General features: G+C 46.2%; 1 protein-coding gene across 3 annotated transcripts in view; it reads left to right on the top strand.

Annotated features, from left to right (window-relative positions):
* Positions 1-26,945, top strand: part of ABL1 (ABL proto-oncogene 1, non-receptor tyrosine kinase) — a 138,435-nt gene that overhangs the window by 88,626 nt on the left and 22,864 nt on the right. For 2 of the 3 annotated variants that reach the window (XM_018055990.1, XM_018055988.1), the window contains exons 2-4: positions 14,936-15,109; positions 15,667-15,962; positions 23,504-23,776. In XM_018055990.1, coding sequence (XP_017911479.1) covers positions 14,936-15,109; positions 15,667-15,962; positions 23,504-23,776 — 743 coding nt within the window. Of the gene's footprint in view, positions 1-93; positions 257-14,935; positions 15,110-15,666; positions 15,963-23,503; positions 23,777-26,945 lie in introns of those variants that run through there. The other variant, XM_018055989.1, reaches the window with a different exon arrangement.

Here is a 26,945-nt window from a genome sequence, read left to right on the forward strand (position 1 = left end):
TTTGTTAACAGGCGCGTCCGGAGCCGAGACCGGGAGCGGCCGCGGGCGCGGGGCGGCGGGGCAGGCGGCATGGCGGGGCCGCGGGGGCCCGGGGCGGCGCGCGGGGCGAGCCGGGCCTGAGCCCGCCGCGGAGGGCAGCCCGGGGCGCGGGCTCCCCGACGCCTCCGGCGCGCCAAGATGTTGGAGATCTGCCTGAAGTTGGTGGGCTGCAAATCCAAGAAGGGGCTCTCGTCCTCCTCCAGCTGCTACCTGGAAGGTGAGCTCGGGGGAACGGGCCGAGGATGGCCGCGTGTCCGCCGCCTGGCCGGCCTGCCTTCCTAGGCCTCGCCCGGCCGCGCGCGCGCGCTCCCTCGGCGCCCGCCCTCTCCCCCTCTCCCCTCTGCCTTCCTCCTTCGCCCTCTCCCGCTCTCCGCTTCCTTCGCCCGCCCCTGGGCGCCGCCGCCAGCGCGGAGGGTGCGGGGCGCCGGGCCCCCTCCACCCCACCCACCCCGGCGCGCACTAACCCCAGGGGTGTCGGAGGAGCCCACACCGGGAGGGCCGAGTCGCGGGGCCCTCACGCCTGCGGGGTCTCCCCGAGAAAGTTTGAGAAAGCGAACCGTACAAGGCCCAAAGGGCCTCGTGAGCCCACGTCGTGGAATTTCCACCGCTAATTGGGAATTACGAGTCCAAAAGGTCGACCCGTGTTTGTGAAACAGACGATTTTCATTAAAGTCTCGTGGACAAAAGGGAACACGGCTCTACCATTTATGGATACAGAATTTGAAGTGATCTTTCTACACCATCCCCCCCCCCCCCCCCCCAACACACACACACACACACACACACTCTGCATCTTATCTACGGACCACGAAGAGGTCGTAAGAATTCTTAAGACTTCTGCTGGGAGAAAAGATAAGTTTCACCGCATTTTAGGAAGATTTTGAATGAGTCCAGGGCACTTGGAGGAGGGTCAGCTCGTGTTAAGTTCCTTTCGTAAAGCCTCAGAGCCCGGGCGGTTCACTTTTGCCCTCTTCCCATTCTACTCCCCTTTTCTTCTCTAATCCCCCTCCCCCCCCCCGCCCCTTTTTCCCTTTTCCTGTGTGTCTTTGTTTTCTGTCCTGGTAAGGTGACAACTGGAAAAAAAAAAAAAAAACCAACTGACTATGATGAGTGGCCTTCATTTTGTAGCTTCAGGATGAAGCGGAAATTTATCTGACTTGAGGACTCGTAGCCCCAGACTGTTGGCTTTCAGCAGAAAAGTTAATTGTACTTTAGGGATGTAGATCTGCTTGCATTTGTCTGTCCTTTTTATTTAGGACTTAAAACAGGAGTAGAAATGTAAAGCTCCTTTTAGAACAAGTAGTAGAATTCCGGCTGCTGGAGTGCCATCGGAGTTGTAACGTTTTTCTCTTTAAAATGAAGGAGAAATGAACAGGAGGCCTCGTTCATTGTCTCACCTACTTTTCTTTTCTCTCCAACTTTTTGACCCGAGGGTCTGCATGAAGTCACAAGCGCAGCTCAAACCATAAACACCAGTGGTACGGACGAAATCAGTTGCCCCTTCTTGCCATGAGAAGTGTATATTGGCCGCCTGGGAGAAGGCGCAACTAGATGGAGTGAGCTCACAAGATCTAGCGTTTAGAGGGAGAAGATGGTTTATTTGTCCCTAGAAGTTGGCATGTGAGCCGCCAAAATCATCTTCAGTTAATATGTTGCTTATTTTCCAAGTTGCTCAGAATTCTGAGCACATTCTCATTTACATCTGTAACGAGTTAGTGTTAGGCATCACCATCCATTTTGCAGATGATGCTTCAGGCAGAGTAGATGAATGGACTTTTGTAGCTGCAGAGATGGAGGAAGGTTTAGGTCGCAGCATTGTTGTGACATTGTTTTGTATTCCCTGGAGGTAAACAGTAGATTTAGTTCTTACCTGGATGGTTTAATTATGGGTTTTGTTTTTTTTTTTTGAAGGCGAGGGTTTACAAAATCTGATGTGTCTTGAAATGACGTTGACTCTCAAGTTTAAAAAAAAAAAAAAATTCTGATTACAGCAGACTACCTGACATTAAGTCTCCATCTAGGAAAGTATCACTCTAGGAATTCTTTTCTGTTACTGAGTTTTCCTTCTTTCATTGTTATGTTTAATTGGAGAAGGTAAATGAAATCATTGTTTTGTAGTTGAAGGAATTTAACAGACCTAAGTGATCTTTTCTTAAAGACTGGATGTGCTGTTAGCTGCTTGGGAAAAATATTTCTAACATCTGGATAAGTAATCCAGCCTTTTTGTTTTTACCGACATCCTAAATCAGTCAGTGTTTATTGACACACACTGGGGGCCCAGGTGTCCCAGGTGACCAAGAAAATCGAATATGATCAAGTTTTCCATTGAGAGTAAGTTCAGCCATATATGCAACTTGATCATGCATCTATTGCGATTTAGGCCTAGCTGCCAAAGCAACAATTATTAAATGCTTACTGTATTCTAAGCACTGTTTGAGCATACTATGTGATTTTATTTGCTTATTTCTCATGATAGCCCTTTGGTTACTTCCATTTTATAGATGAAGAAAACTTGACGCATCTGAAAGTTAGAAAGCTCGTCTAAGGTCACAGAGCCCGCAAGTGGTGGTGCCAGGACGTGAACCCTTACTGTCTGGCCCCAAAGAGCCCAGATTTAGCCAGTATATGCTTTACAAGCTATGACTGTTCATCTCTTTTGGAACTCTCTGTGGATGTTAAAATAGTATCTTCAGAAACACTCTAAAGCCTGAAACAGGGATTTTTTTTTTCTTTCTAATACTGATTAAAAATGACTACTTTTAGCAGTAAAATTTTAAATGTTTAAATACTTATCAGAATAGCTGTACATCATTAAAAAATTCTTAAAGGTTAGTGAGAAGAAATTCTGTTCTTCATCCAGAAACCTCACTTGAGTTTCTTGTGTATCCTTCTAGAAACATTTTATGCATATATAGGCATTTATAGCATTTAACTTCCATGTTCCAGCTTTGCAAAAATGTATGTTTATAGGTGTATCTGTCCTTTATGGCCATATTGAACTTTACGATCTTAGGTCTACGTCAAGCACGAATTTTCTGATTAGTTTCTTCTCTCTCCTAGAGGTGTGAAAGAATCATGAACATTCGCCAATTGAATTCTCCCCGCCCCCCGCCCCCCCACAGTTTATTCTGACTTGTTCGTGTGTTTGTGTTTGCGTACACTGTGCATGAATCTTACATGTGGACGTGTTCTGTGAAGTGAACTCTTTGTGAACTGTCAGCATTTATTTTAAGGGCCCACTTTGAAACGATTCTATTCAGCAGTTAGCTTTCTGGTGGAGGCTTTGTGTGGTGCCAGCCACACAGATACACTTTTAGAACTCCTGCCTCACAGAAGCTCATGCTCTCTTTCTAAATACTCTCTTCTGAGGTCATCAAATACTTCCCTTGTTTAGTAACAAAGAAAAATCTGAAGCTCTTTCTGTAACCAAATAGAAAGCCAGTCAGTCCTTTTCATTTGAGGGTTACATTGACATTGTTGAGCATCAATGAGGTGACAGTTCTTTGGCACCAAGCACTTCATAGACATCCTCACTTCATTCTCATACTGACGCTATGAGGTTTCTAGAGAGGAGGAGGAAGAAGGGCCCCAGTTCATTTGGGTAGGAAAAACATTTGAATATGGAGTCAGGCGAACCCAAGTTTTCTTCATGTCTCAACTCTTCTGCCTTCTTACCTCCAAGACCAAGAGAACAAACATTCTCTGGCCAGCCCACCTTCAAGGATTGTTTCTGAGGATCCAGGAGATGAGTCACAGGAAAGCTTTGAGACCAATGAAGTGCTAAGTGTATGTATTTATACTGATGTGAGGCTCCTTTGGGATGTCCTTAAATCCAGGCAGTATTATGGCTAGAATGTTGCCAAGGTCCTGTTCTCCTGGGAAGCACACAGCTCCCAAGCCAGCCCGCCTGGCCCGGATGTCAGCCATCCTGCCAGTTAAGTGACTGTGGCATGTTGCTCTCTGAGCCTCGGTGTTCTCATTTCTAATAAGGCTCATCGTAGTCCCTGCCTTCTTGAGTTGGGAGATTCACATCAGACATTTCATTTAAACTGTTTAGCACACAGCAAGATGTTAGCAAATGTTAGCTGTTGTTAATTTAAATATTTCACGGTCTAAAATGTTGGCATTGCCAATTGCTGTAATGGCTGAAGTGTGATGATAGAATTTGAACTAAACCCACCCATAGTTTTTCTTGTTAAAAAAACAATTTGTTTCCAAGTTTGCTTTGATGCCTATAATTAATACTTCCTGTCCTTGGTTTTAAGGAAGTGTATCTTCTCTTCCTCTGACCCTTTCTTACTCCCATGGTAAATATTTTAATTGTGAAAGAAAAATCCTGTTGGCAGGAAGAGATGCCATATTTGGCATCTTATTTCTCATCTCTAGAGATGCATTTCCACAGCTCCAAACATGTGAAAACTGAAAATTTCATACTACTTATTACCTTATTGTAAAATCAGGCCACAATTTTATCAGTGTAATCACTGATCTGAAATAGAAACAGGAAAAATAATTGATGGATAGGTTTTAAAAATGCATAACATTGTACAGGATGGTGACTATAGTTAATAATGCTATATTGTATATTTGAAAATGACTTAGAGAGTAGATCTACGTTCTCCTCACACGAAAAGTCATTTGTAACTGATGGATGTTAACTAGACTCCCTGTGGTAATCATTTCATAAAATGTGCACATATCAACTCATTATGTTGTACACCTTAAATTTAGACAATGAGGTATGTCAATTCCATCTCAATAAAACTGGAAAAAATAAAACCAGAAGTATATGGAACCAAGAACCAAAGATCAGATGAGACATTGAAAGAATTTAACTTTTCCTCTGTAATGGTGATCTGGCATTGAGAGTGCAGAATCCTAACCACTGGACCACCAGGGAATTTTCGTGTTTTTTACTTTTTTTTTAGTGGAAAAATTTTAAACCTGTAACAAAAGCAGACAGCATAGTGAAGTCCCTTGTACTCCTGTCCATCTTTAATAGTTATCACTTATGGTCAGTCTTGTTTCTTGCCTAGTGAAGTTCCAAAGCCGTTTGGAAAAATAGCTTGTTAGTTGCTGACTTTTGAGAGACTTAACTTTGTCCTCAGATACTGACAGTTGTTATTCTCTGAAATTGGCTTTCGAATGCTTCTGTCTTAATCCACACCTTCGATGCTTTGTTATATGCTGTCTGTGTTAGGTGGTGGTGATAGAGCAGACAGACAGGAGGAGGAGGAGGAGGTGCAGACTAGGAGACAAAGGCATGAAGACAAGTTGAGACAGGAGAGGCGGAAACCAAAGATGAGAGCGAAGGAGGGGGTTAGGGCTAGGACAGGGGCAGAGGGAGGGCGGGGGAGGGGAACAAGAGAGGCCCGAGTGGAGAAGGAAAAGAAAGAGCCAGGTCACGAGAGAGCAATGCTGAGACTGAGTGAGACTGAGAGACAGGTAGCCGATGGAGGGATTCCTGGAGAGAGAGCACGTGAGGCGCTTCACACCTGCTTCCATTTCCTGCACTCTCAAGTACGCTCATAATAGAGGCTACTCAATGGGTTGTGGGGATTTTGTGCAGATAAAGTGCTTGGCACAGTGCTGGCACTCAGCAGGGATCAATAAGTACTAGCTGTTGCTCCCTTACATTCAGTTGCATAAACTTCAGCCTTATTACTCTTAAATTCTACCTAATCCCTATCAGCCTTATCAGTCCTCAAATTTAGCCAACAGCGCTATACACTGAATACCTTAACGTTAAAATTTAACTTAAAGATGGGCCATGAATAAATAGAGTTGACCATTGTGTTTTGGAGACAAAATACCTTTATTGGGGTTACATTCGGTTACTCCAGTTTTTGTTGTTTGCTGTCCAGTCCCTAAGTCGAGTCCCACTCTGCAGCCCCACAGACTGCAGCACACCAGGCTTCCCTGTTCTTCACTGTCTCCCGGAGTTAGCTCAGATTCATGTCCATTGAGTCAGTGATGCCATCCAGCCGCCTCATCCTCTGTCACCCTCTTCTCTTTTTGCCTTCAATCTTTCCAAGCATCAGGTCTTTTCCAATGAGTCGGCTCTTTGCATCTGGTGGCCAAAGTATTGGAGCTTCAGTATCAGTCCTTCCAGTGAATAGTCAGGGTTGATTTCCTTTAGGATTGACTCCAATTAAAGTTATTCCAATAGTAATGCGATGAGACGACGTTCTAGGTAAATTGCCTTCCATTGGGCAGCCTCTTCACTTCACTCGGGTCTAAGTGACCCAGGAGCCTTGATGATGCTCTAACAGAAAACAGGAAATGCGAAATGAGGTCTTACATACCCTCCCAAGCCTGGCAGGCAGAGGGGGAGGCTTTCAGTCTGTTGCAAATGGCCTGTGACAGAATAAAAAGGCTTTTAAGGTTAGTGGGCTCACTGTGGCCACTTTGACTCTGGGCCAGTCCTAACCCTTTCTTCCCTCACCAACAAGAAGTCTGTGGAGGCATCTCGGCCTGTTAGGAGACAGTAATGAATCCTGTTTCTTTTGAAAGCACAGAGAAAGGTACTTTCATGCTACACCTTGTTTTAGGTTCTTGGCTGTGGTGTACATTCCATTTAAAAAGTTACTGTATTTCCTAAATCTTGCTAAGTTTTCCTGGTTGGGTTGCATTTGCTTCTCATCTTTCCCGTCTGCCACTTCTGCTGTTCTTACTTAAGGTTGACAGGTCATTAAGGTGCACTCTTCAGTCATGACAAATGCAGGATTTTCTTACAACTGAGTTCATTCTAAGAAACCCTGAGCAGGGCTGAGTCATATATTGTATTAGGCAGGGAAACTGAAGACTGTGAGAAGAACGCTCCATCTCTGCCCCAGAGGAATTTACATTATTGTGGTAACAATAATAAGAGAAGGGATGATTACCCTTTGTTGCGGTGCCCTGGTGCCAGGCTCCATGCCCGCATCGGTGCGGAGAAAGTCTCCACCAGCAAGTATGCCTTGACCCCGCCTGACGGCCCGACTCGGTTTTGAAGCCATTGTGCAGTTGAGAAAATGAGGCTCAGAAATTAATATCTTAAAGACATGGTGGGCTGTGATTTGAACAAGCCTTGTCCACCTTGGAGCCCAGGCTTAGTGTCCCACGAGGGACATGGGGGCAGATTCCTCACGGCACCCTTGACGGACATCAGGTCCTTCCCGAGTGTGAGGCGAACCGGAAGTAATCAACCAGAGGTGAGGGGTGGGGGGCAGGAAACCAGTCAGAGGTTTCCTGGAGACGGTGCGGCGGGAGGATGAGGAGGGGCTAGGCATTCCAGGGGGAGTGACTGGCCCTGGCCAAGGTGCTCACCGCTGAGGCAGCAATGGGGAACCCACAGGGGCATATGGGAGGAGGCTGAATGAAGAGCAAGCGTCCTGCGGGGGAGATGGTCCTTCTGGAGCTCGGGCTCCTCCCGCAGAGGTGGCGGCAGCAGCAGCCCCCGCCCGTGTCTGGGGGAACAGTGTCTCCTACATTGTCGGGCCAACTGCCAGCTTCCCCGTGAGGCACAGGATGGCCCTGTTCCTCACATCGCCTCAGCTGACCGCGCCAGTAAACGTGACCGAGGCCCACAGGTAGGGCCACCTCCCAAGCTTTCTCTCCGGCTTCTCGGCCGGCAGCCATCTTGGTGGATTTTAACAGAAGAGCGACTTGGGTCAGATCTGCATTTTTTTAGGAAGACCGCTCTGGTGGCAGTGCGGAGGTGGAACGAGGGGTCAGATCAAAGCTGTGAACCAGTCAAGGGTGTGGAAAGTACAGGCTTGCTGAGAGATTTGGGAGGAAAAGTGGCCAGGCTGTGGGTGTGCCCTGACTGGATTGAGAGGGAGAGGGGTGTGAATGTTGGGTTCAGAATGACGTGAAGGTAGTAAAGGCTTTTATGTCGGTCCTTGTACTCCATTTTTAGTCATCGTAGACTTCATTGACAGTAGATTCTTAGAAAGTGACACGAAATTCCGTTGTTTCGTTTTCGCTTTCTGGTTGAGCCAAGGGGGACGGGACTGTGTACCTTCAGAAGAGTTAGTATCCGAACTGCCTATCTGGACAGAGGTTAGGATGGAAAATTCTGTTTTCTAAAATTGACTGCCTAGGAGTATCACAATATAAACAGGTTCTCAGCAATAGTTACACCTTGGGCCAATTTAAGTAACTTGTTAAAAAACTTTTTTTATTTTTTAAAGGGGATTTCTCTGGAAGCCCATCTAATTTATTGCCTATAACACCCCTAAATGGGAAGTAATGGAAAGAAAATTATTAGTTCTTTTTACTTAAAAAGAAAGAAACTTGCATAATCTGGACTTCACAGGAACTTACAGCGACCCCCTTTCTAGGCCTGCCTCTGTCGGGTTGCTGGGTTCTGCTGAACTATGTCAGTAGACATGAACCTGCAAGGCCCTTGGGGTCTGGGATGACATTCAGAGGCTCCATGTCCTTGGATAGAACAATATTTAAGACTTTATTTCACTAAGTGCTAACTGAAAATTAGTGTTTTATCTTTTTCTTTTTACAAATGTATATAACAAACCACAGTAATATTAGCAGTGCTTGTGACTTTGCCAGCAGTAGAACTCAGATATTTTCAAATCATATAACAATTGTGATTATTACCTAAATTCATCACTGCTTTGAAAGGACAGCTGCTGCTGGAGCTTGCAATTTAATGTGTTAATATAGGAGCGTATATTTAATGCATAGTAAAGAAACACTGTATTACAGATTGCTTTCAAAAGATACTTTGAGGACTGTTTCAGTACCGTTGTTCTCTTCATTGCTCCATGTTTATTTGATGTGTTTGCAGACTTTATTCTGAGGAGTTCCTGGGCATCACCAGAGGGCTCACAGCACAGCAGAGGTGAAGCCCCCTCCCTGAGTAGGCTTGATGTAGTAGGCTGACCTTGGGTCCCTGTGTTAAGCAGGCTTCTCTTGCTGGGCATGGTCTCATTCAGAGTCTACTTCCTTCCTAACCCTGCTGAGTTCTCCCCACTTCACAACTCCTGGTAGTCCATGTCTGTGTCCTTAAAAATTAATCCACAGGACAGCGCTTGTCTTCTGTTAGACTTTTTGCTTTGAGGGTATGTACATTTCCCTGAACGGTTGTTTCTCCATCAAGGAGCAGAGGCTGTGTTCCTTGCATCCTTACCTCATTGCCCTACCCTTGCTCCCCAGCAGCTGACACAGTGTTTTGGGGGCACATTGTGTTCAGAGTGTAAAGTTAATGCCAAGCCTTATTCAGCTAAACTTGTTTTTTAGGTTTAACTGCTCTAGGTGAGGGTGTAAATTACAAAATAAAGGACCATGTAGAATGTAGATAAAATGACTTTCATCGAGTTCAGATTGTGGGAAATCATCCTTTTCCTCTAGGCTTATATTATAAAAAGTTGTATCAGACTGTTATAAACTGACTTGAGAATAGTCTGAGCATGATCTCATCGGTTGGAACCGAGTGTGAAATAAAACACGAAGCTGTCCCTCTTTTTTGAAGGATCTGTTTTATAGATTTTCAAATTACAGAGATTCCTTGAACTGGAGGATCATATTGAAGGGCCCACAAAGGAAATAAGACTAAAGCGACCAGGATTTAAATAATGGAATGTGAGCAAAAGTGAAGGGGGTGTTTATCACGTGTGACATGCCCTGTCCTCTCTCCCCTCCTCCCTTTCCCCTCCGCTCCCCCCCCGCCCCCCCAAGAGCCACGAGGTGGACAGTAATGACTGCCACATAGCCTGGCTATCTGACTCCGGCAGGAACCGTGAACTTGTACAATCACTAACAAGGAGGTGGGAAGCTTTCCTGGAGGTGAAGCCTCCCTTTCCCTCCCCTTCACCCCCTCCTCACTTGTATCCCTCCCACCTCCTCCCCACCACTCCCATCCCCTCCTGCTTTGGGACTGAAGTACCCTGTTCCCCTCCTCCTTGGCAGTGGCAGCTTTAGCAGCAGCCCTTGAGAGTCTAGACCAGACATGCCATATGGGAGAATCTTTTGTAAACATTTTTGATCAGTGACTCACAACTTTTAAGAAAGGATTATTTTGTATAAAATGATCTTTAAATTATACTTTAAAGACCCAAGCGCTTTTCTTCGAATGCTGTCCAAGTAAGTTAATCACTCACAGCTCCAGTGAATTCTGCAGCACCATTCTTACAGACTTCTCAGTTTGTTGTCACGTTGGAGCCATAACTTCGGAGAACGTTTAGATAGCACCATTCTTGGTGTTCAACTGGCTAATTAATGACTTTTCCTGAGTTTTGTGGGTGAGTGGAAACCTTTTCATGAAGGATATGGTAATAACAAAAAGATTTCCAATGAGGTGAGAGGCATTCTTGAAGATAAAAATCTTAAATATTTTAAAGCTATGACTCAGGATGGCGCAGAAAATGTTAAACTAACATTTTGAAGAAGAATAGATGCAAGGATTTCTTTATCCGTTGGCAGAAGAGGGGAGCTATTTTGGGCATCGTTTTTTTAATGAATCCTTTGAGCTCCTTTAAGGGTCCATCCGGGGACTGGCAGGAAGTTCATGTATTAGTCAAGAAAGATTTAAGTACATTCTGCAACTTGGGCCTTGTAAGCTGTGATCATTTTTAAGGTTGACGAGCATCGTTCACTATGAAATGAAGCAAGGAACTTGGCATTTATTCGTCGTGAGTCAATTTTGACATCAGCCTGGATTGGGAATTGACTGGAAGGTTTTGGTGTTGGACTGTGGCTGCACTTCAGCGTCTCGATCCAGAGGCATGCATGAGCAATACTTCCCTTTGGGCTTTGGCCATTAATTTGTGGAATGGAGCAAGAACTGGAGAGGAAAATCGAGAGGCTGCCTTGGATTTCCTGACGTCCTGTTGAATCAAAAAGCAGTGGGAGGCCCTTTCCTTCCTGACAGAGAGGCCTCATCCCCTCACATGAAGTTCTCAGCATCTGTCTCCATGTGAGGGACAGTCCCCCTTTAATAATCCACACTTTAAATCGATAGTCACCCCCGGGCTGGTGTCTGTGTTCTGCCCATTCCAGGTGTTTTCCAGGCCACTTCCCCCGATTATGTAACTTTGATCAAATCCAGATGCTGCAGAATGTTTGATAGAAGAGGTCAGATGGCCTTTGAGAAGAAAAGCATTTCTGTATTCATGACTCTGGTTTAATTTCCTGTGTAGCCCTGGTCTGCCAGAGTCGTGTGCTCACGCCTACGAGGTTGGGATCCTGCAGGGAAAGGCACATGGACTTTTTCAGGACAGAGAGAGAAGAGTCCCTCCTCCCCCTGTGTACTTTTTCATGTTAGATGATCAATTATATAAGCGTCCGCTGGCTTCTTCATGACCGTTTTTCTATTCTTGTAATTGTTCTCTGGTTATAGAAACAATTCACATTCATGATGAGAAGTGTGCCAGGATATAGAAAAGAAAAAAGAAAACTTAAAATGTTTGTAATCCCACCACCCTGTGTTAAACTACTACTGTTAATGGTACTGTTGACAACTACCATGCATTAACTACTATTCACATTTTGGTGTATAGTTCCTTCTGGACTTTTTTCAATTTTTATAAAATTATGGATTGTTATAGTATGTTTCCAAGTTGCTAGATATGTTTTTCCAAAGATATTTTGAATGACAGTATTGACTATATTCTGTTTTATGGATGGACGACAAACTAACCTATCTTGAATGGATAAATATTTTGTGCTTTTCCTTTTTGGTGCTGTTATTTTAAAAATCAGTACATATAAATCATTGGAGAAGGAAATGGCAACCCAGTCCAGTATTTTTGCCTGGAAAATTCCATGGACAGAGGTGCCTTACGGGCTGCAGTCGGTGGGGTCTCAGAGAGTCAGCACAGCTGAGTGACTGAGCATATACAAATCATTGTTTGGGTCTCCTGGGATAAATTCCTTGAGGTGTATCTAAGGTGATGGAATTCCTCAAAGACTCAGTTCAGCTCCTTTTTCCAGTTTTTCTCCTAAAATGTTCCGGCAGTGTCTACATCAACTACTAGCATTGTATGAGAATGCCCATTGCATTGAAGTTTTACACTGTTAGCCTCAAGAAAATGTCCCTGCCCAACTTGACAGAGAATTTGCCTTTCTTTGATTACAAGAAAGGTTAACATGCTTTCCTTGTTTAGTAGTAATTTAAATTTTCTGTGCATTGCTTATTCATAGTTTTGGTTTAGTGGGAGTGTGTATGTTAGTCACTCAGTCACTTCCGACTCTTTGTGACCCCATGGACTGCGGCTCACCAGGCTCCTCTGTCCGTGGAATTCCCCAGGCAAGAATTCTGGAGTGGGTTGCCGTTTCCTTCTCCATTTTTCAATGGAGGAGGGTTTTATCTTTTCCCTTTCGATTTTCAAGAGTTCTTTTATGTTAAGGTTCCTTTGCCTAATAAGTCTGCTTAATATAACGACCATAGACACTCTTTTGACTTAGTTTCACTTAACTGACTCTCTGCAGCGCGAAACGGCCTGGCTCCCTTCAAAACACACGCCTCTCTGGTGCCCACAGAGTCGAGCAGCCGCTCCTCTGCCACATTCTGCTCCCACCCTCTGAGTCACAAGCACACCCAGAGCCACTTGTGTTTCTTCCCACATCCCTTTTTTTCAGATATTCTGGTTTTATTACTCGGTTCATATGAAACCAGTGAAATCCAAATGTGAAGAGATTTGTCTATGAAAATTTAGGTCAGTGCTTTAGAGAGACTCTATAAATGCAGGTGTCTTTTAAAAAAATTGTTTCAGGACTAGGTGTGAGTGACACAACTGTGAACAGTTGGAAGGGATTGTACTGGGATTTTATAGCGAGTGGCCCGCCCTCTTCCTCCACCTGCAGGAATGTAGAGCTGGAACTGAGATGAGGCATCATGGGTGGATGGTAAGACAGCATCCAACTCTAATCACACACCCACACTCAGGACAGTCCTCGGCCCTGTCGTCAAGACTAGCAAATCAGTGTACATTCAGGCGGGGCCAGAGGATCTCATGTTTTAATTTTCATGAATTCCCTGCTGTAACCAGCTTTTTTGGTTGATTGGTCAGCCTCTGGTCACGATGGCACTAGATATGCTTTTAGAGCTATGTATATTGTAAGTACTCAGAGAACAGGGCCTAACACATCTCACTAAGCCTTTTGCACATTCTAGGAAATGATAGTGTCACAAGACCCTCTTCCTTGAAATTCTCTTTGCCTTCATGATTCACAGGATGAAATACCAAGTGCAGTGGTGACGTAATTTGGGACTTACTCTTTAGAAAAACAATTCCTGAAGGTTCACTGTGGTCAGTAATACAAAACTAGGGTAGAAAGAGCTTCTTGTTTATGTTCTATTGTTTTATTTCAGAGAGATTGTTTAAGAGTGTTTGTTTCTGAAAGTTTTCCAGCCGTGTTTCTGGAAGGTTAGCCTAGTCTCTCAGATACTTTAGGTGCCTCTAGTGTGTCCTTTGAAGTGACTACTGGAAAATCATGCCTACCCCTGAGATGGGTGTCATTCCCCAAGAAAACATGTTTGGGAAAAACATGTTTCCCATAAAAAAGGGAAAAACTGAAACAATTTTGTTTTCTTGCTTTTGTGTTTTGGCATAAAAATCAGAATTTCCCACTTTCCTCCTTTTTAAATGTTTGATTTCTTACTGTAGTGTCCTTAAATGAGCATTCTGATTTCACCCCATAATATTCTACAACTGTAAAGATCTACTTGGAGTAGATTTGCTGCCTTGAAAGAACCTGTGGAGAGTTTGAACAGAGTTCGAAGAAAAAAAAAATCGAAGAAACTTCAGGAAAAAATACTGAACTGTGTTTAACCCCTTAGTTGGGTAATAATCACACGTTCCTAACATAAAAGATGTTGATTGGTTTTCAACTTTTAGAATATACTTTGGCGATGGCACCCCACTCCAGTACTCTTAGCCTGGAAAATCTCATGGACGGAGGAGCCTGGAAGGCTGCAGTCCATGGGGTCGCAAAGAGTAGGACACGACTGAGCGACTTCGCTTTCACTTTTTACTTTCATGCATTGGAGAAGGAAATGGCAACCACTCCAGTGTTCTTGCCTGGAGAACCCCTGGTGGGCTGCCATCTATGGGCTCACACAGAGTCGGACACGACTGAAGTGACTTAGCAGCAGCATAGACAAAAATGGAAGACTTTGTTATGACAAAATAGAAGAACAGAACTTTTACACAAAGTAAAAGAAAATGAAAAGAAGGCCAACTTGGAGTATGTATGTGGGGAAGTAGGGGTAGGTAGATGGAAGGGTAGGAAGTTAATATCCTTATCTTGTGAGGTAAATCATTGAGAGATACTGACTCTAGCTGGGAGAACAGGAAATTAAAGTGGAAGTCTCTTACTGAAAATAGAAAGGTAAGTAGTTGAGCCTGGTGTGGGAGAGGGAAGGGCAGTGGTAATGATAGGATAGCTTGTGTTTAAAGAGATGGAGGTGATCACCAAAATAAGGCAACTGTTACCTGTGGGTAACAGAAGAGTGGGATGGAAAATGTTTGTCCTTCATTATAAGCCCCTCAACGCTATTTGATTTTTAAATTATGTATGTATGTTAACATTCGTACATTTGAAAACATTTTAAAGCAAGAAGCTTTTGCTCTGTATTATAACATAAATTACCAATGGCAAAGTGGTGTGCGGGTGGACCGTCTCTTTCTCATATAATTCATTTTGAGTTAAAGAACTTAAAGTTTAAACTGTTTGGCAACAGTAAGTAGTTACCTCTCAGGAATGTAAATGCTTACGGTTTTTCACAAAATTTGGAAATGGAAGAGTCTCATTTTTTATCCCCCTTTTTTGTTAGTAAGTAGTATGTACACATGTTAAGAAGTAAAAGTAAACCAGGAACGTATAATGTTGGAAACACAGATTTTGCTCCTGAGAATGAAACTCTTTTCCATTTCTTCTCTTTCTCTTCCAGAAGCCCTTCAGAGGCCAGTAGCATCTGACTTCGAGCCCCAAGGTCTGAGCGAAGCAGCTCGTTGGAACTCTAAGGAAAACCTTCTTGCTGGTCCCAGTGAAAATGACCCCAACCTTTTCGTTGCACTGTATGACTTTGTGGCCAGTGGGGATAACACTTTAAGCATAACTAAAGGTAAAGGAGCTGTGGGCAGCTGCGGCTGGTTGCAGGAGACAGAGATGGGGGAATGTGGCTTGACTGGCCCCACCTCTGCTTGTTGAAAGAGCGGTTTGGAGTGCAGAGAGAGCCAGAAAAACTAGGAGCATCTTTATGAGAGTCACTTTTCCTTCAGGAGAAAAGTTCTTGAATAGTTCTTAGCAAAAGCAGAGCTTTCTCTATTTTGTATTGAAAAAGACAACTGGACCAAACATTGAAAACACTTTTTTTTTTTTTTTTTTTTAAAGAAAAAGTATTTTTCTACAAAAAGCTTCCTTATATTAGAAACTAGGGCACTTGAATAATAGATTTATAAAAACTGTGCCTATGTATTTATCTACATATTCACTGTCAACGGGAAACTGCATACTCATGCAGTTCTAAGTGCATCTATTTATGTGGACATGCTAAAATGAAGTAGGTATTTAGGAATTTGGAGGTTTTTCTTTTTTTGTAGTAATCACAGAAGAGTGAATGAGAATGAACGTGTTAGCTTTTAAACCTGATGAGTCCGGTTCGGGTTCTTTTCTTCTAAGGTGAAAAGCTCCGGGTCTTAGGCTACAATCACAATGGGGAGTGGTGTGAAGCCCAAACCAAAAATGGCCAAGGCTGGGTCCCAAGCAACTACATCACGCCGGTCAACAGCCTGGAGAAGCACTCCTGGTACCACGGGCCTGTGTCCCGCAACGCCGCTGAGTACCTTCTGAGCAGCGGGATCAACGGCAGCTTCTTGGTTCGGGAAAGCGAGAGTAGTCCTGGGCAGAGGTCCATCTCACTGAGATACGAAGGAAGGGTGTACCACTACCGCATCAACACTGCTTCTGATGGCAAGGTAGGCGGCCCTAGGCAGGGGTACCAATGGGCCGGGATGGGGGCCAGAGACCCTGCTGCTGGGCTGCTAAGTTCTTGCAGCAAAGCAAGAAGATGTTTGAAACAGCAGGCATCATCCCACTAACCTGGTCAAAGACCCTCTGTGGAGGAGCAGTCATGTGCAGTTAGAGGTCCACAGCGTGATGTTCTTTCATTGTCCTCCTGGAGTGGTATGGTCAGCAGTTTCATAAGACAGGTGGACTGTTGGGTTGTGGACATACTTCTTACATTAAGACTCTCCCTTCTTAGAAAATCTCTTGTTATAGTAATTTATCCTTAGTGAGAATTCACACAATGGATGGTTATTTTTAAAGTGAAAGATCACCTTAATAGTACCTCTTCAAAACAAGTGTGGTACGTGGCCTTCTTCCTGTCGATAAAATCACGTGTGTATGTAATATTTTTAAATAAAGATGGGATCACATTATACCTATATATTTCAAAACCTGAGCTATAGTTTTGTAAAGGAGTTGATATATATGGTTTCTTGATCTTCCCATAAACAGTCATTAAGAGTCCATGAAGGGAAAGGAGAAATATACATTTACTGAGTTCCTACTATTGTTTTAAACCTCACCTTAGTCCTCAGGACAGATAGTGCTTTTATCTACATTTTTGCATTAAGGAAATGAAGGTTTGAAAGTGAAAGTCACTTAGTTGTGTCTGACTCTTTGCGACCCCAAGGACTAGACAGTCCTTGAAATTCTCCAAGCCAGAATACTGGCATAGGTAGCCTTTCCCTTCTCCAGGGGAGCTTCCCAATCCAGGGATTGAATGCAGGTCTCCTGCATTACAGGCAGATTCTTTATCAGCTGAGCCACAAGGGAAGCCCAAGAATATTGAAGTGGGTAACCTATCCCTTCTGCAGCTGATCTTCCTGACCCAGGAATCGAACTGGGGTCTCCTGCATTACAGGCGGATTCTTTACCAACTGAACTGTCAGGGAAGCCCCCAGTGAAGGTTTAGAGGGATAAAATTTCTTTATTGAAGATCATATAGTGAGTCATCAATGGAACCAGGCTCAGATTCCACTGTCTGCTTCATGCTGTCATCGAGGGTATAGGTAGGTGGATTATCGGCATGGGTCCAGATGGTGTATGTATTTTTTAATAACATGTATTGCGTGCATATGGTTTAAAAAAAAAAAAAAGAAAATCAATTGCCATGAAACATAATTCTGTCCCCTAATTCAGTTCCCCTGCCCGGAGGCAACCACTGTGACCAGTTTCTCCCATAGTTCCTCTGTGTATACTTGTTTATACTTTTTAAGAAACACAAGTGATACACAATCTACACTGTTCCGCATCTTGCTTTTCCAATCTAATAATATATTTTGGAGATTGTCTTATGGTAGCACATTCAGAGCTGCCTCATTCTTCTTAATGACTACATAGTATGGATTTTTTTTAAGCAGTTCCCTATTGGCCAATTTTTGGGCCGTTTCCAGTCTTTTGCTATTATAATGCCATTATGAGGTGGATTTCAAGCCTTTTAAAAAAAATCTTGGCCCACTGTATTTAAAAAAAGAGAGCTTTACACCACCATCCCATATATACAGTCGTAACAGAAGGTTCAGGAAACCCTACTCATTACTCTTACTATGTGTAATGCACTCTGATATTTTGTATACCATTCTGTTCTGTTTCATTTAAAAACATTCTGGGCACAATCCACTAAATTTATTCTGTAGACCCAACTGGTAGGTCATGACCAGCATTTTGAAATTACACTGCACATACTTCTTTGTGTACAGTCCAAGTTATGCAAGATAAGTTGCTAGAACTGATTGAAGGTTATACATATCTAAAACCCAGAGTGCGGCCTCATCAGTATGCTTTGCAGATGGTGCCAGATTACTTTCTTTAGGAACTGTGCAGATGTGTTTTCTCACCAGCAGTGTTGTGAGAGTGTGTTCCCTTTCCCCTCCTTAGCAGTCTGTTCTCAGACTTGCAAAAACCTATCACTGACTGGTAAAGATGATATCTCATTATATTTACTATACCTGTGCTTCCTAAATTAATCTTTTCTTATACATTTGAAGTATACCAAATTTACATTTGTATTTAGGTATATTCTCTTTCATTGGTCTGTCTCTTCATATACCAATACCAGACTTTTTAATTGTACAACTTTAAAATATATTTTAATATCTGGTAGGGCTAGTCCTTTTTTTTTTGGCCAAACCTCGGTGGCAAGCAGGGATCTTAATTCCCTGACCAGGGATCAAACCCATGCCCCCTGCATTGGAAAGCAGAGTCTTAACCACTGGACCAACCAGGGAAGTTCCTAGTCCCCTTTTCTTAATCTTACTAGCATTTTCGTGGCTATTCTCACACATTCATTTGTACCATATAGACGCACAGTACATGTCTTTTTTCAGTGTTCTCATCTGATGTTTTTCTGATCCTTTCCGTCACTGCCCATGTCTTTACACCAGCACCAGAGTCTGTCTGTACGACAAACAGCATAGGCTGCTGTTGACGGGCGCCCAGAGTGCGGCCTCATCAGCATGCTTTGCAGGCCATTGTTCTCAGCCCAGCTGTGGAGCCAGGTCCTTCCATTCTGCGGATATATTCCAGGGTGCTGGGCCCTTTGCAACTTTGCCTTCAGGCCACAGGGGAGCCTTTTCAGTGAATTAGAACTGAGTGCACCACCCATGGCAGGGAGGTGATTTCCTGGAGCTGACAGCTTGCTTCCCATCTGTGCTGTTTACCCAGGGCGAGCCATGCTGCACCGCAGTAATCAGGCAAGGTCTGTACTGAACAGGATAATGGTTTCTTTTCCCTGGAGTTGTTTAATCAGCATCCTTGGAACAGATGCAGGGCAGGCATGATCTAGTTTGACAACTCATTAGCTGGGGGTTGGTCTGAAATATTGTTAAAGCGGGGGAGAGAGCAAGGCCTGCGTGGATACATGATCTGTAGCATTCATCTAACGAGGAAGCCCAGCTCCCTGTCTGGAAGCTGGTGTGTGCCAACTGGGTTCCTTTCATTCCAGGTAGTCCACGGGGAGCTGACCAGGCAGTGTCCATTACTGGGCAGCTCATGAGTATGTCCTAGGTTTCTTGACCCCCCTCCCCTCCTCCGCCCCGCCCCCAGCAAAGACTCTCCGTTCAGCTGTCCCAGCACCTGGAGACTTCTCAGCCCATGGGGTCATCAGGTCACACTCGAGGGGACTCTGTTGGGTGGGGTCGTATTCCTGGAATGAGTGGAACAGCCTCAAAGTCGGAGGGAGGGGGAGGTATTACAGCGGCACATGGGACAACGTGGCTCGGCACTGAAAAACGCAGCTCGCATAGCAGAGCTTTGATGCAATCCTTTTTGGATTTCGAAGGGGAAAATTTAAAGTTTGGTGGGAGGAATAGGCCAGGGTTGAATAAGTTTAATTCTTATTTTCAAATTAGCTAATCTTTAGGAAACAACTGAATTTTTAGAAGATTCTTCTCTCAGGCCCCAAAGGATTTCTTTCTGCCTCCACCCTCTTGGCTCTGGTTTCAGCAGCCCTTGTGGCTGGTCCGTCAGCCTCAGGTCCCAGAGCCCAGGACTCCGGGAGTCTCAGGCGAGCCTCTTGGAAGGGCCGTACCAAACAGCCATTGTTGTTTCCTGGGTGTCCTGTGAGGTTTACCAATCTCCAGATGCCCTGGGGTTTGGTTTTTGTTCTTGATGCTTTCTTAAAGTCTGGAACCCTCTGCCAGCAGAGTTAAAGCGGAATTAAAGGCTGCTGTTCCTCCCCACCACCCACCCCCGTCCTTCTCCCGTTGTTTGGTTATTTGTGTCTCTATCTTTCTTGGCGGGACGCCACTGCTAAGCCCCACAGCTCCTCACAGCCCTCGGTAAGTGTCTTTCCTGCCTTTCTTCAACAAGCCACCCAGTTGGCGTTTATTTTCACGGGCTGCTGAAGTCACAGATTCGGGGTTGACAGGAGCAGAATCTGGGCCTAGCTTTAGCAGAGGTGGCGTGACGGGGCACCATCTGTATCACCTCTCGTGTCTTTAAGACCTGCCCGCCCTGACACTGGCTCAGCAGGTGCAGGCACCTGGTGAAAAGCCTGCTGAACCAAGCTGACCTTCCCTAGTCCAGGAGACCAGGGGGAATTATTAGTGAGGACTGCCTTCCTGCTGGTGTTTGAGGAGCTTGGGAGTTGCTGGGCAGGTGTCACTTCGGCCTCACAGCCTATAAATCACACATCTGAGGTTGGATGCCCAGGTCTGAGGCAGCCAAAGGTTGCCCAAGTCCGATGAGCCTGTGAGCCTGGCTGTCAGGAGGAGAGCTGTTCCTGGTGAGTGTCTCTGACAGGCCCCATCTCTCGGGTCCCCGCGTGATTAGGAAGACGTGCAGCCCTGGCTGAGCACCCAGAGTGTTTACGTAACTGGGCGCATAGCATGGTGACATGCCATTCATAATGCTCATTTCACTTTCTCCTGTGCACATGCCATGAATTCCTGATGATTCCCCCAGTTCACTAAGCAACATGCCGCTCACAGAGCAGCCCTAATCAGAAGGAGGCCCCCAGATTTGACTCTTAGAAGATGGCTGTGCCGTACGTTGAAGGGAGAGCAGTGTCAATATTTAATAAGTGTCGGGATGTAAATTTTATGTTGAAAAATAAACTGAGTCTCAGGGTCTGTAAATTTAATTATTGAGAAGGATAGTTTGCCCAGTCAGTGAAACCTCCCATCATTCTGAAATCTCTTAACCAAGGAGCTTGAGAGGGAATCAGCTGAGACCAAGAACAAATTCTGCATAAACTAGGGCTTAGGGGAGCCATTAGCATTCTGTGCAACTGAGTGAACTTGATCCTCAGGTTGGAGAGCACCGCTTTCAAGCTGACGGGGAGAAACGGGAGCCCAGCAGGCGGAACAGGCTCTTCTTCTGCCTGTGCTGTGCACAGATTTCCAGGCTGGGAGGGTCACTCTTGTCCAAGGGGGATGCCTCCTCTCATCACTCCTTGGTAGGAAAAGTGCCCACCAGCTGAGCAGCCAGAGAGAAAAGGACTTGGGGAGCTGGGGGTGGTCTGCAGCCTATAGTGGTGCAGTCAGACTTTTCCAGAAGGACAGGGGTTAGGAGCTCTCCCCACGTCCCCCACTCCGTCATCTTTGTGAATGGCAGGTGCACTGGTGACTTAACACTGACTGGGGTGTCGTGTCATCAGTGTGCAGACATTAAACTGAGGGCAGTCTCAGCAGTGCCCTCCTCTGCCAGCCCCCGACCCTGCCTCATTCAGAGGGCCTGCGGGTGGCCCACGGCCTCTCCCTAGAGCGGTTCACTCATGGCTTGGTCCTCGGCGCTCTGAGGTGTGAAGGTGGGGCCTCCTCACCCTGACTGATCCTCCCACCCAGAGGCGCCCTCTTCCTGAGGGACAAACTCCCCAGGGATGCAGAATCGTCCTGCATGGTTCTTGGGGGTAGAATTTTATTTTAGTAGAATTGCTATAAAAAGAGTGCAGATTATAAACCTGTAAGCCAGAATCATTCCTGAATATTCATTGGAAGGACTGATGCTAAAGCTGAAACTCCAATACTTTGGCCACCTGATGCAAAAAACTGACTCATATGAAAAGACCCTGATGCTGGGAAAGATTGAGGGCAAGAGGAGAAGGGGACGACAGAGGATGAGATGGTTGGGTGCATCACTGATTCGATGGACATGAGTTTGAGTAAACTCCAGGAGTTGGTGATGGACGGGGAAGCCTGGCGTGCTGCAGTCCATGGGGTCGAAAAGAGTTGGACATGACTGAGCGACTGAACTGAAACCACAGTTTGCCACTGGCTTGCCTGATTTTTAAAAATTTGTCATCTTCCCAAGCAAAGAAAGATCTCTTATTAAGGACTCCGGTTTACCTCTTGAGAGCTATAGGTGGGATCTACTTATATATTTGTTGTTATTTCCTTCCTTTAAACTGTTTTTACTGCCTAAAACTGCAGACATGCAGAGAGTAACAAAGCGTTCTGTTGCCAACAGCCGAGGCCGCAGCCGTCATAGGTGTTCTGGGCTTTTTCTTCCTGTGTCTTTTTTTTTCTTCAGTAGGGAGTTAATACAGCTGCAGCTGACTGATCCTGTTCCTTCTGTCCCTCTTGCCTCAGGCATCACCACTGTCCCAAATCTGTATTCCTTCTTCCCACATCTTTGCAGTTTGGGCAAGGCTTACGAACACCTAGTCGTGATTTTAAAGATCCGTTCCACCTTGAGCGATTGTCAGCTGCCCTCAGTAAGCTAGCAGAGTCACTTGTATGCCTGGATCCCGAGTGTTCTCTGTGAATTTTAATGTGAATTGGTTTTGGTAAGGAAATACCCCCTCACTGCATCACTGAGCCAAAAAGAAGGAAGAAAGATAGCCATCCTGTCCTCATGCTGCTCTCTGCCAGCCTCTGCCTTTGCCTTCCTCCCCTTTGCATGTTCAGATGAAGATGCCACATGGAGGGGTTCGCTGTGTGGGTGCTCACCTGCTGTCAGTCTCAATTTGAGACTGACGTGTATTTGTGTGTCTATCCCTTTTCCTTACTTCCCTGTGCTGGAGGGGGCTGTGTGGCCTCTGTGTAGCCCTCCATGCCCCCACTCTATCCTGAGAGAGAGCTGGCAGGGCATCCCACATGGGCACGCCACGGGCATTTGCAAGTCTTGGCCTCTGATGCTTTCTACTCAGCCCAAATCGAGGGAGTAGCAGTGAGGAGATTTATGTTTTGTTTAGTGATTTTCACCTCTGATCACTGTTGTTGCTGTTCCGTTGTTAAGTCATGTCCAACTCTTTTGCAGCCCCATGGACTGTAGCCCTCCAGACTTCTCTGTCCATGGGATTCTCCAGGCAAGAAATACTGGAGTGGATTGCCGTTTCCTCCTCCAGGGGATCTTCCCCACGCAGGGATCAAACCCACGTCTTCTCCATTGGCAGGCGGATTCTTTACCACTGAGCCATCAGGGAAGCCTGATCACTGTTTAGTTCTAGATAATTATATCATTATAAGTTTAGGGTAATAAACATAATTATTATAATTCATTTTCTTTTCTAATCAGCAAATGCTAAGTTCTCCTGTTTATTAATTTAACCAACAACATTTATTGAGTACCAGTTATGTGCTTGTATCTTTTTCTGGACACTGTGGCCGAAGGGCTCTATTCTCATGAAACTGGGATTCTGGTGGGTGGAGACAGACAGTAACCAAGCAGGCAGACCAGGAGTCATCAGCCTGAGGTAAGTACAGTGCGGAGAAGTAAGGCAGGTGATGAGAAGACGGGTGCTGAGCCGTGACTTTGCGTTGGCCGGTCAGGGAATACTTCATGGATGCTGCCAGTGTGCTCAGGCTGGTTATAGAGAGCCAGACGTGGCGGTCAGGCAGGTGGAGGATTTCACAGAGAAACACAGCGTGAGTGATTTTCTCCACCCGGGGTCCTGTGTGGAAGGTGGTTCCTCTGAGGGGCTGCTGTGCGTTAAGGCTCCGCAGACAGAGCTGGCCTCCTGAGTCGCTGGGTTCTGCTCGCTGGCTGAAGGCTGTCCCTGTCTCCTCAGCTCTACGTCTCCTCAGAGAGCCGCTTCAACACGTTGGCCGAGCTGGTCCATCACCACTCCACTGTGGCCGACGGGCTCATCACCACTCTCCACTACCCGGCCCCCAAGCGCAACAAGCCCACCGTCTACGGCGTGTCCCCCAACTACGACAAGTGGGAGATGGAGCGCACGGACATCACCATGAAGCACAAGCTGGGGGGCGGCCAGTACGGGGAGGTGTACGAAGGCGTGTGGAAGAAATACAGCCTGACGGTGGCCGTGAAGACCCTGAAGGTAAGCCCGGGACGTGCCCGGTGGGCCGTCCAGCGAGACCAGGCGCTCGCGGCGCCTCAGTTCCGGGGAGCCTATTGTCCGCTAGGGCACAGCCACGCGCCCTCCGTCGCCTGCCTGCACACCCAGCCCCAGGCCTGACTCCCCGGCACACGCCGTCTGGGTTTCTGTGAGCGGGTTGACTCACTCTCTTATTCTCCACGTGTTTCCACATATGCTGAGAGCTGAGAAGTGCTGTGGGGTTTTTTTTTGGTGTAAAACGATTAGTCATTTGAAGGAGTTTTTTCATTCTGTGGCAAGGGTGTTTTAAAGCTGCGGCTTTCCGTTCAGTTTGTGTGGCATTTGAATCACTTCCTATTGAGTTAAGAGGGCGGGGGTGGGTGGGCAGGGAATCTCTTTAGTTTTGTAGGAGACAAAACCAAATCTGTGGGTTTTTTTTTTAGATGTGAGAGCAGATGCACCAGGTGTTTCTAGTAGGTTCCAGTTCTCTGTATCATGTGTCCAGACTCCTGGAAAGACGAGTGTGGGGCTGCCCCCACCAGGAGGCGTTAAGAAAACACGAGGGCTTCTTGCTAACTCAGATACTGTCTATTCTGTGCCCTTACCTGTGGCTTTCCCGCTCAGCTGATGCCTAGTGTTTTTCGTGTCCAGGCGGCTCTTAGGATGCCCAGGGAGGGAAGTTTTCATTTGCAGCCCTCCACTTCCTTAAAAGTGTGACCCACAGTTTTAGCTGTGGCGAGAGTGTCCCCTAGTGTTGACCTGTGTGGTTTTCACTTGTTTTAAATAAACTGATTCCATTGAGCTGTGCCCAGAAATGGGAGAGAGGGGAGCTCCATTTTTCAGCTATTGGCAGAGAAGCAGAACTGAAACACCCACCCCTGGTGAAAACGAACCCGAGTGTGTACGTGCTTCTTTTCGAAGGTCGTTCGGGTACATGTGGCCAGAACGCCTGCCCTTTCGGGATCCAATTAATGCCCTAATGTTCTCACTCAAAGGCATGACAAAATAGAAGTTGTGGTTTCTGGTTGCTGCGAAGTGACACTTTAGAGAAAAGATCCCATTCTTTAGTCCCAGAGACCAAAGGTGGCTTCCTGGCCTTCGTACTGAGCGCGTCCCGTTAGCTTGGTCCTTGGATGCAGGACTGATACACTTGGTGGGGGGATGGCATGAATATTTTGAGGACTCCTGTATATTTTCCAGATAGTGAAGAACTTGGTAAATGCTTATCAAGTTTTAAAAATCCTCTCATTTGCCAGACCCTGAGCTTAACACTGGGATTGTGAAAAAGGAATTGGACAGACTTCTTGGCCTCGGGCCACGTCTAGGCAGTTAGAGTGGTCTGTTTGGAAGTAGGTAGTCTGAAAAGTGCAAGTGTTAGTCTCTCAGTTGTGTCCACTCTTTGCGACCCCACGGACTGTAGCCCACCAGGCTCCTCTGTCCATGAAGTTCTCCAAGCAGAAATACTTGAGTGGGCAGCCATTCCTGTATCCAGGGGATCTCCTTGACCCAGGGCTCGAACCCGGGTCTCCTGCACTGCAGGCAGACTCTTTACTGTTGAGCCACCAGGGAAGCCCTACTCGGTTGTCTAGTTAGTAGGAGAAATGGGTCGGTGTGCCACTCACTGCACCATGTGTGATGGAGGCTGTGATCGCGACAGGAGCTCGGAGCTGTAGCGCCACGTGGGGACGAGAGGAGGGATGGGTGAGCGCTGCTGGCCAGGGAGAGGGCAGGACAGATCCTAGCCAGCCACAGAGGAGGAACAGGGTGAGCGAGGGGACGGAGCTGGGAGAGGGAGGTAGGGGGCAGAGTGGACTCGGCATGTCTCAGAGCCCTCGAGCCCGCCTGAGGAGCTGGGGTGCTATCCCGGAGGCAGTGGGGCACCCTGAAGGTTTTGATACACAGGAAGAAGGTGATCAGATTCACTGTTCCTGGGGCAGCCCTGTCAACGGGCTTTGAATGAGCTCAACGGAGGCCTGGTGACGGCAGGGCGATGCGTGCTCCCACGTCCCCATGTGGCCACAGCTGCAGACCAGACCCCGGGAGACAAGGCCTTGGCTGGCTTGCAGAACTGGTCAAGGCCCAGGCGCTACCCACGTGCTTGCCGGGATTTGCCAAAGCCAGACAAGAGGAAAGGCACAAACAGACAGCGGTCTGAGAGAGGCCTGTTCGAAAACTTGAGGAGGAGGTAGCAGTTGCGCTTGGGGAAACCGTAGCCCACTAGCTGTGCCGAGCCCTTGTTTTTCTGAATGACTGAAGAAGATGCTTCTAGAGGAGAGGCTCCCTGGAGCTCAGGGGGGGTTTTATTCTACCCGTATATCACAATTAACTGGAAGTGGGTGCCTTCCAGAATGTACTTCTCTAATGATGTGTTATTAAGCTTTTTATACTTTTAATGATTTTCCCTAAGAGCCTTATTAACTTATGATCCCGCAGTTCATGAAAAAAAAATTACAGAATATAGTTGCATAGATTTCTGTGACCAGTCAGTCATTCCCAGTGGCAGCTAATTAGGGAAGGGGGAGTGTGTCATTTTCTAGAGATGGATTAACCCAATAATAAGGTACTGAGCAATGGCTAAATAAATGATCCCTCCTTCTAGCCCACTCTGCTCAGAAAGCATGTGCACAGTATGTTTCTCGCTTATCAGATCAGCCTGGTGTCAGCATTTGGGGCGTTCATCTCCACTACAGACGTGGAGAGTTTGTGTGGGCTCTAAGTGGCAGTGGTGGCCATCGTTTACTGATGCTCCAAACGTGCCTGGCAGAGTCTGAGTGCTTCATGCTCTGCATTTAATCCTTCCAACCTGAAGAGAAGGCTGCTGATTACCCCGACCATTTCAGAGTGAGAGACCTGAAGCAGGGGGAGGTTCACTAACTGGCCTGGCGTCAGTTGCATGGCTGGCAGTGACAGAGGCAGGGCGTGGACCCAGACATCCTGCTGCAAAGCCCAGGTCTTTCTAAAAATTGTTACGCAGCGTCCGATTCCTCGTATACCATGACGAATACACAGAAACTACAGTTGCGCACCTTAAAAATCACCTTTCCCCAGCCCCACCCCCACCCCGTTCCCTTCCCCCACAGGCTGTGACCTGCCTTTCTCTTGAAGACACCTTGGGAAGTCCTCATGTTCTAGCCCAAGCTTTTGTCCAATTAGCCAGTTCTCACTGAGGCCC

The sequence above is a fragment of the Capra hircus genome, chromosome 11, assembly GCF_001704415.2.
Source record: "Capra hircus breed San Clemente chromosome 11, ASM170441v1, whole genome shotgun sequence".
In the NCBI taxonomy this organism is placed as follows: Eukaryota; Metazoa; Chordata; class Mammalia; order Artiodactyla; family Bovidae; genus Capra; species Capra hircus.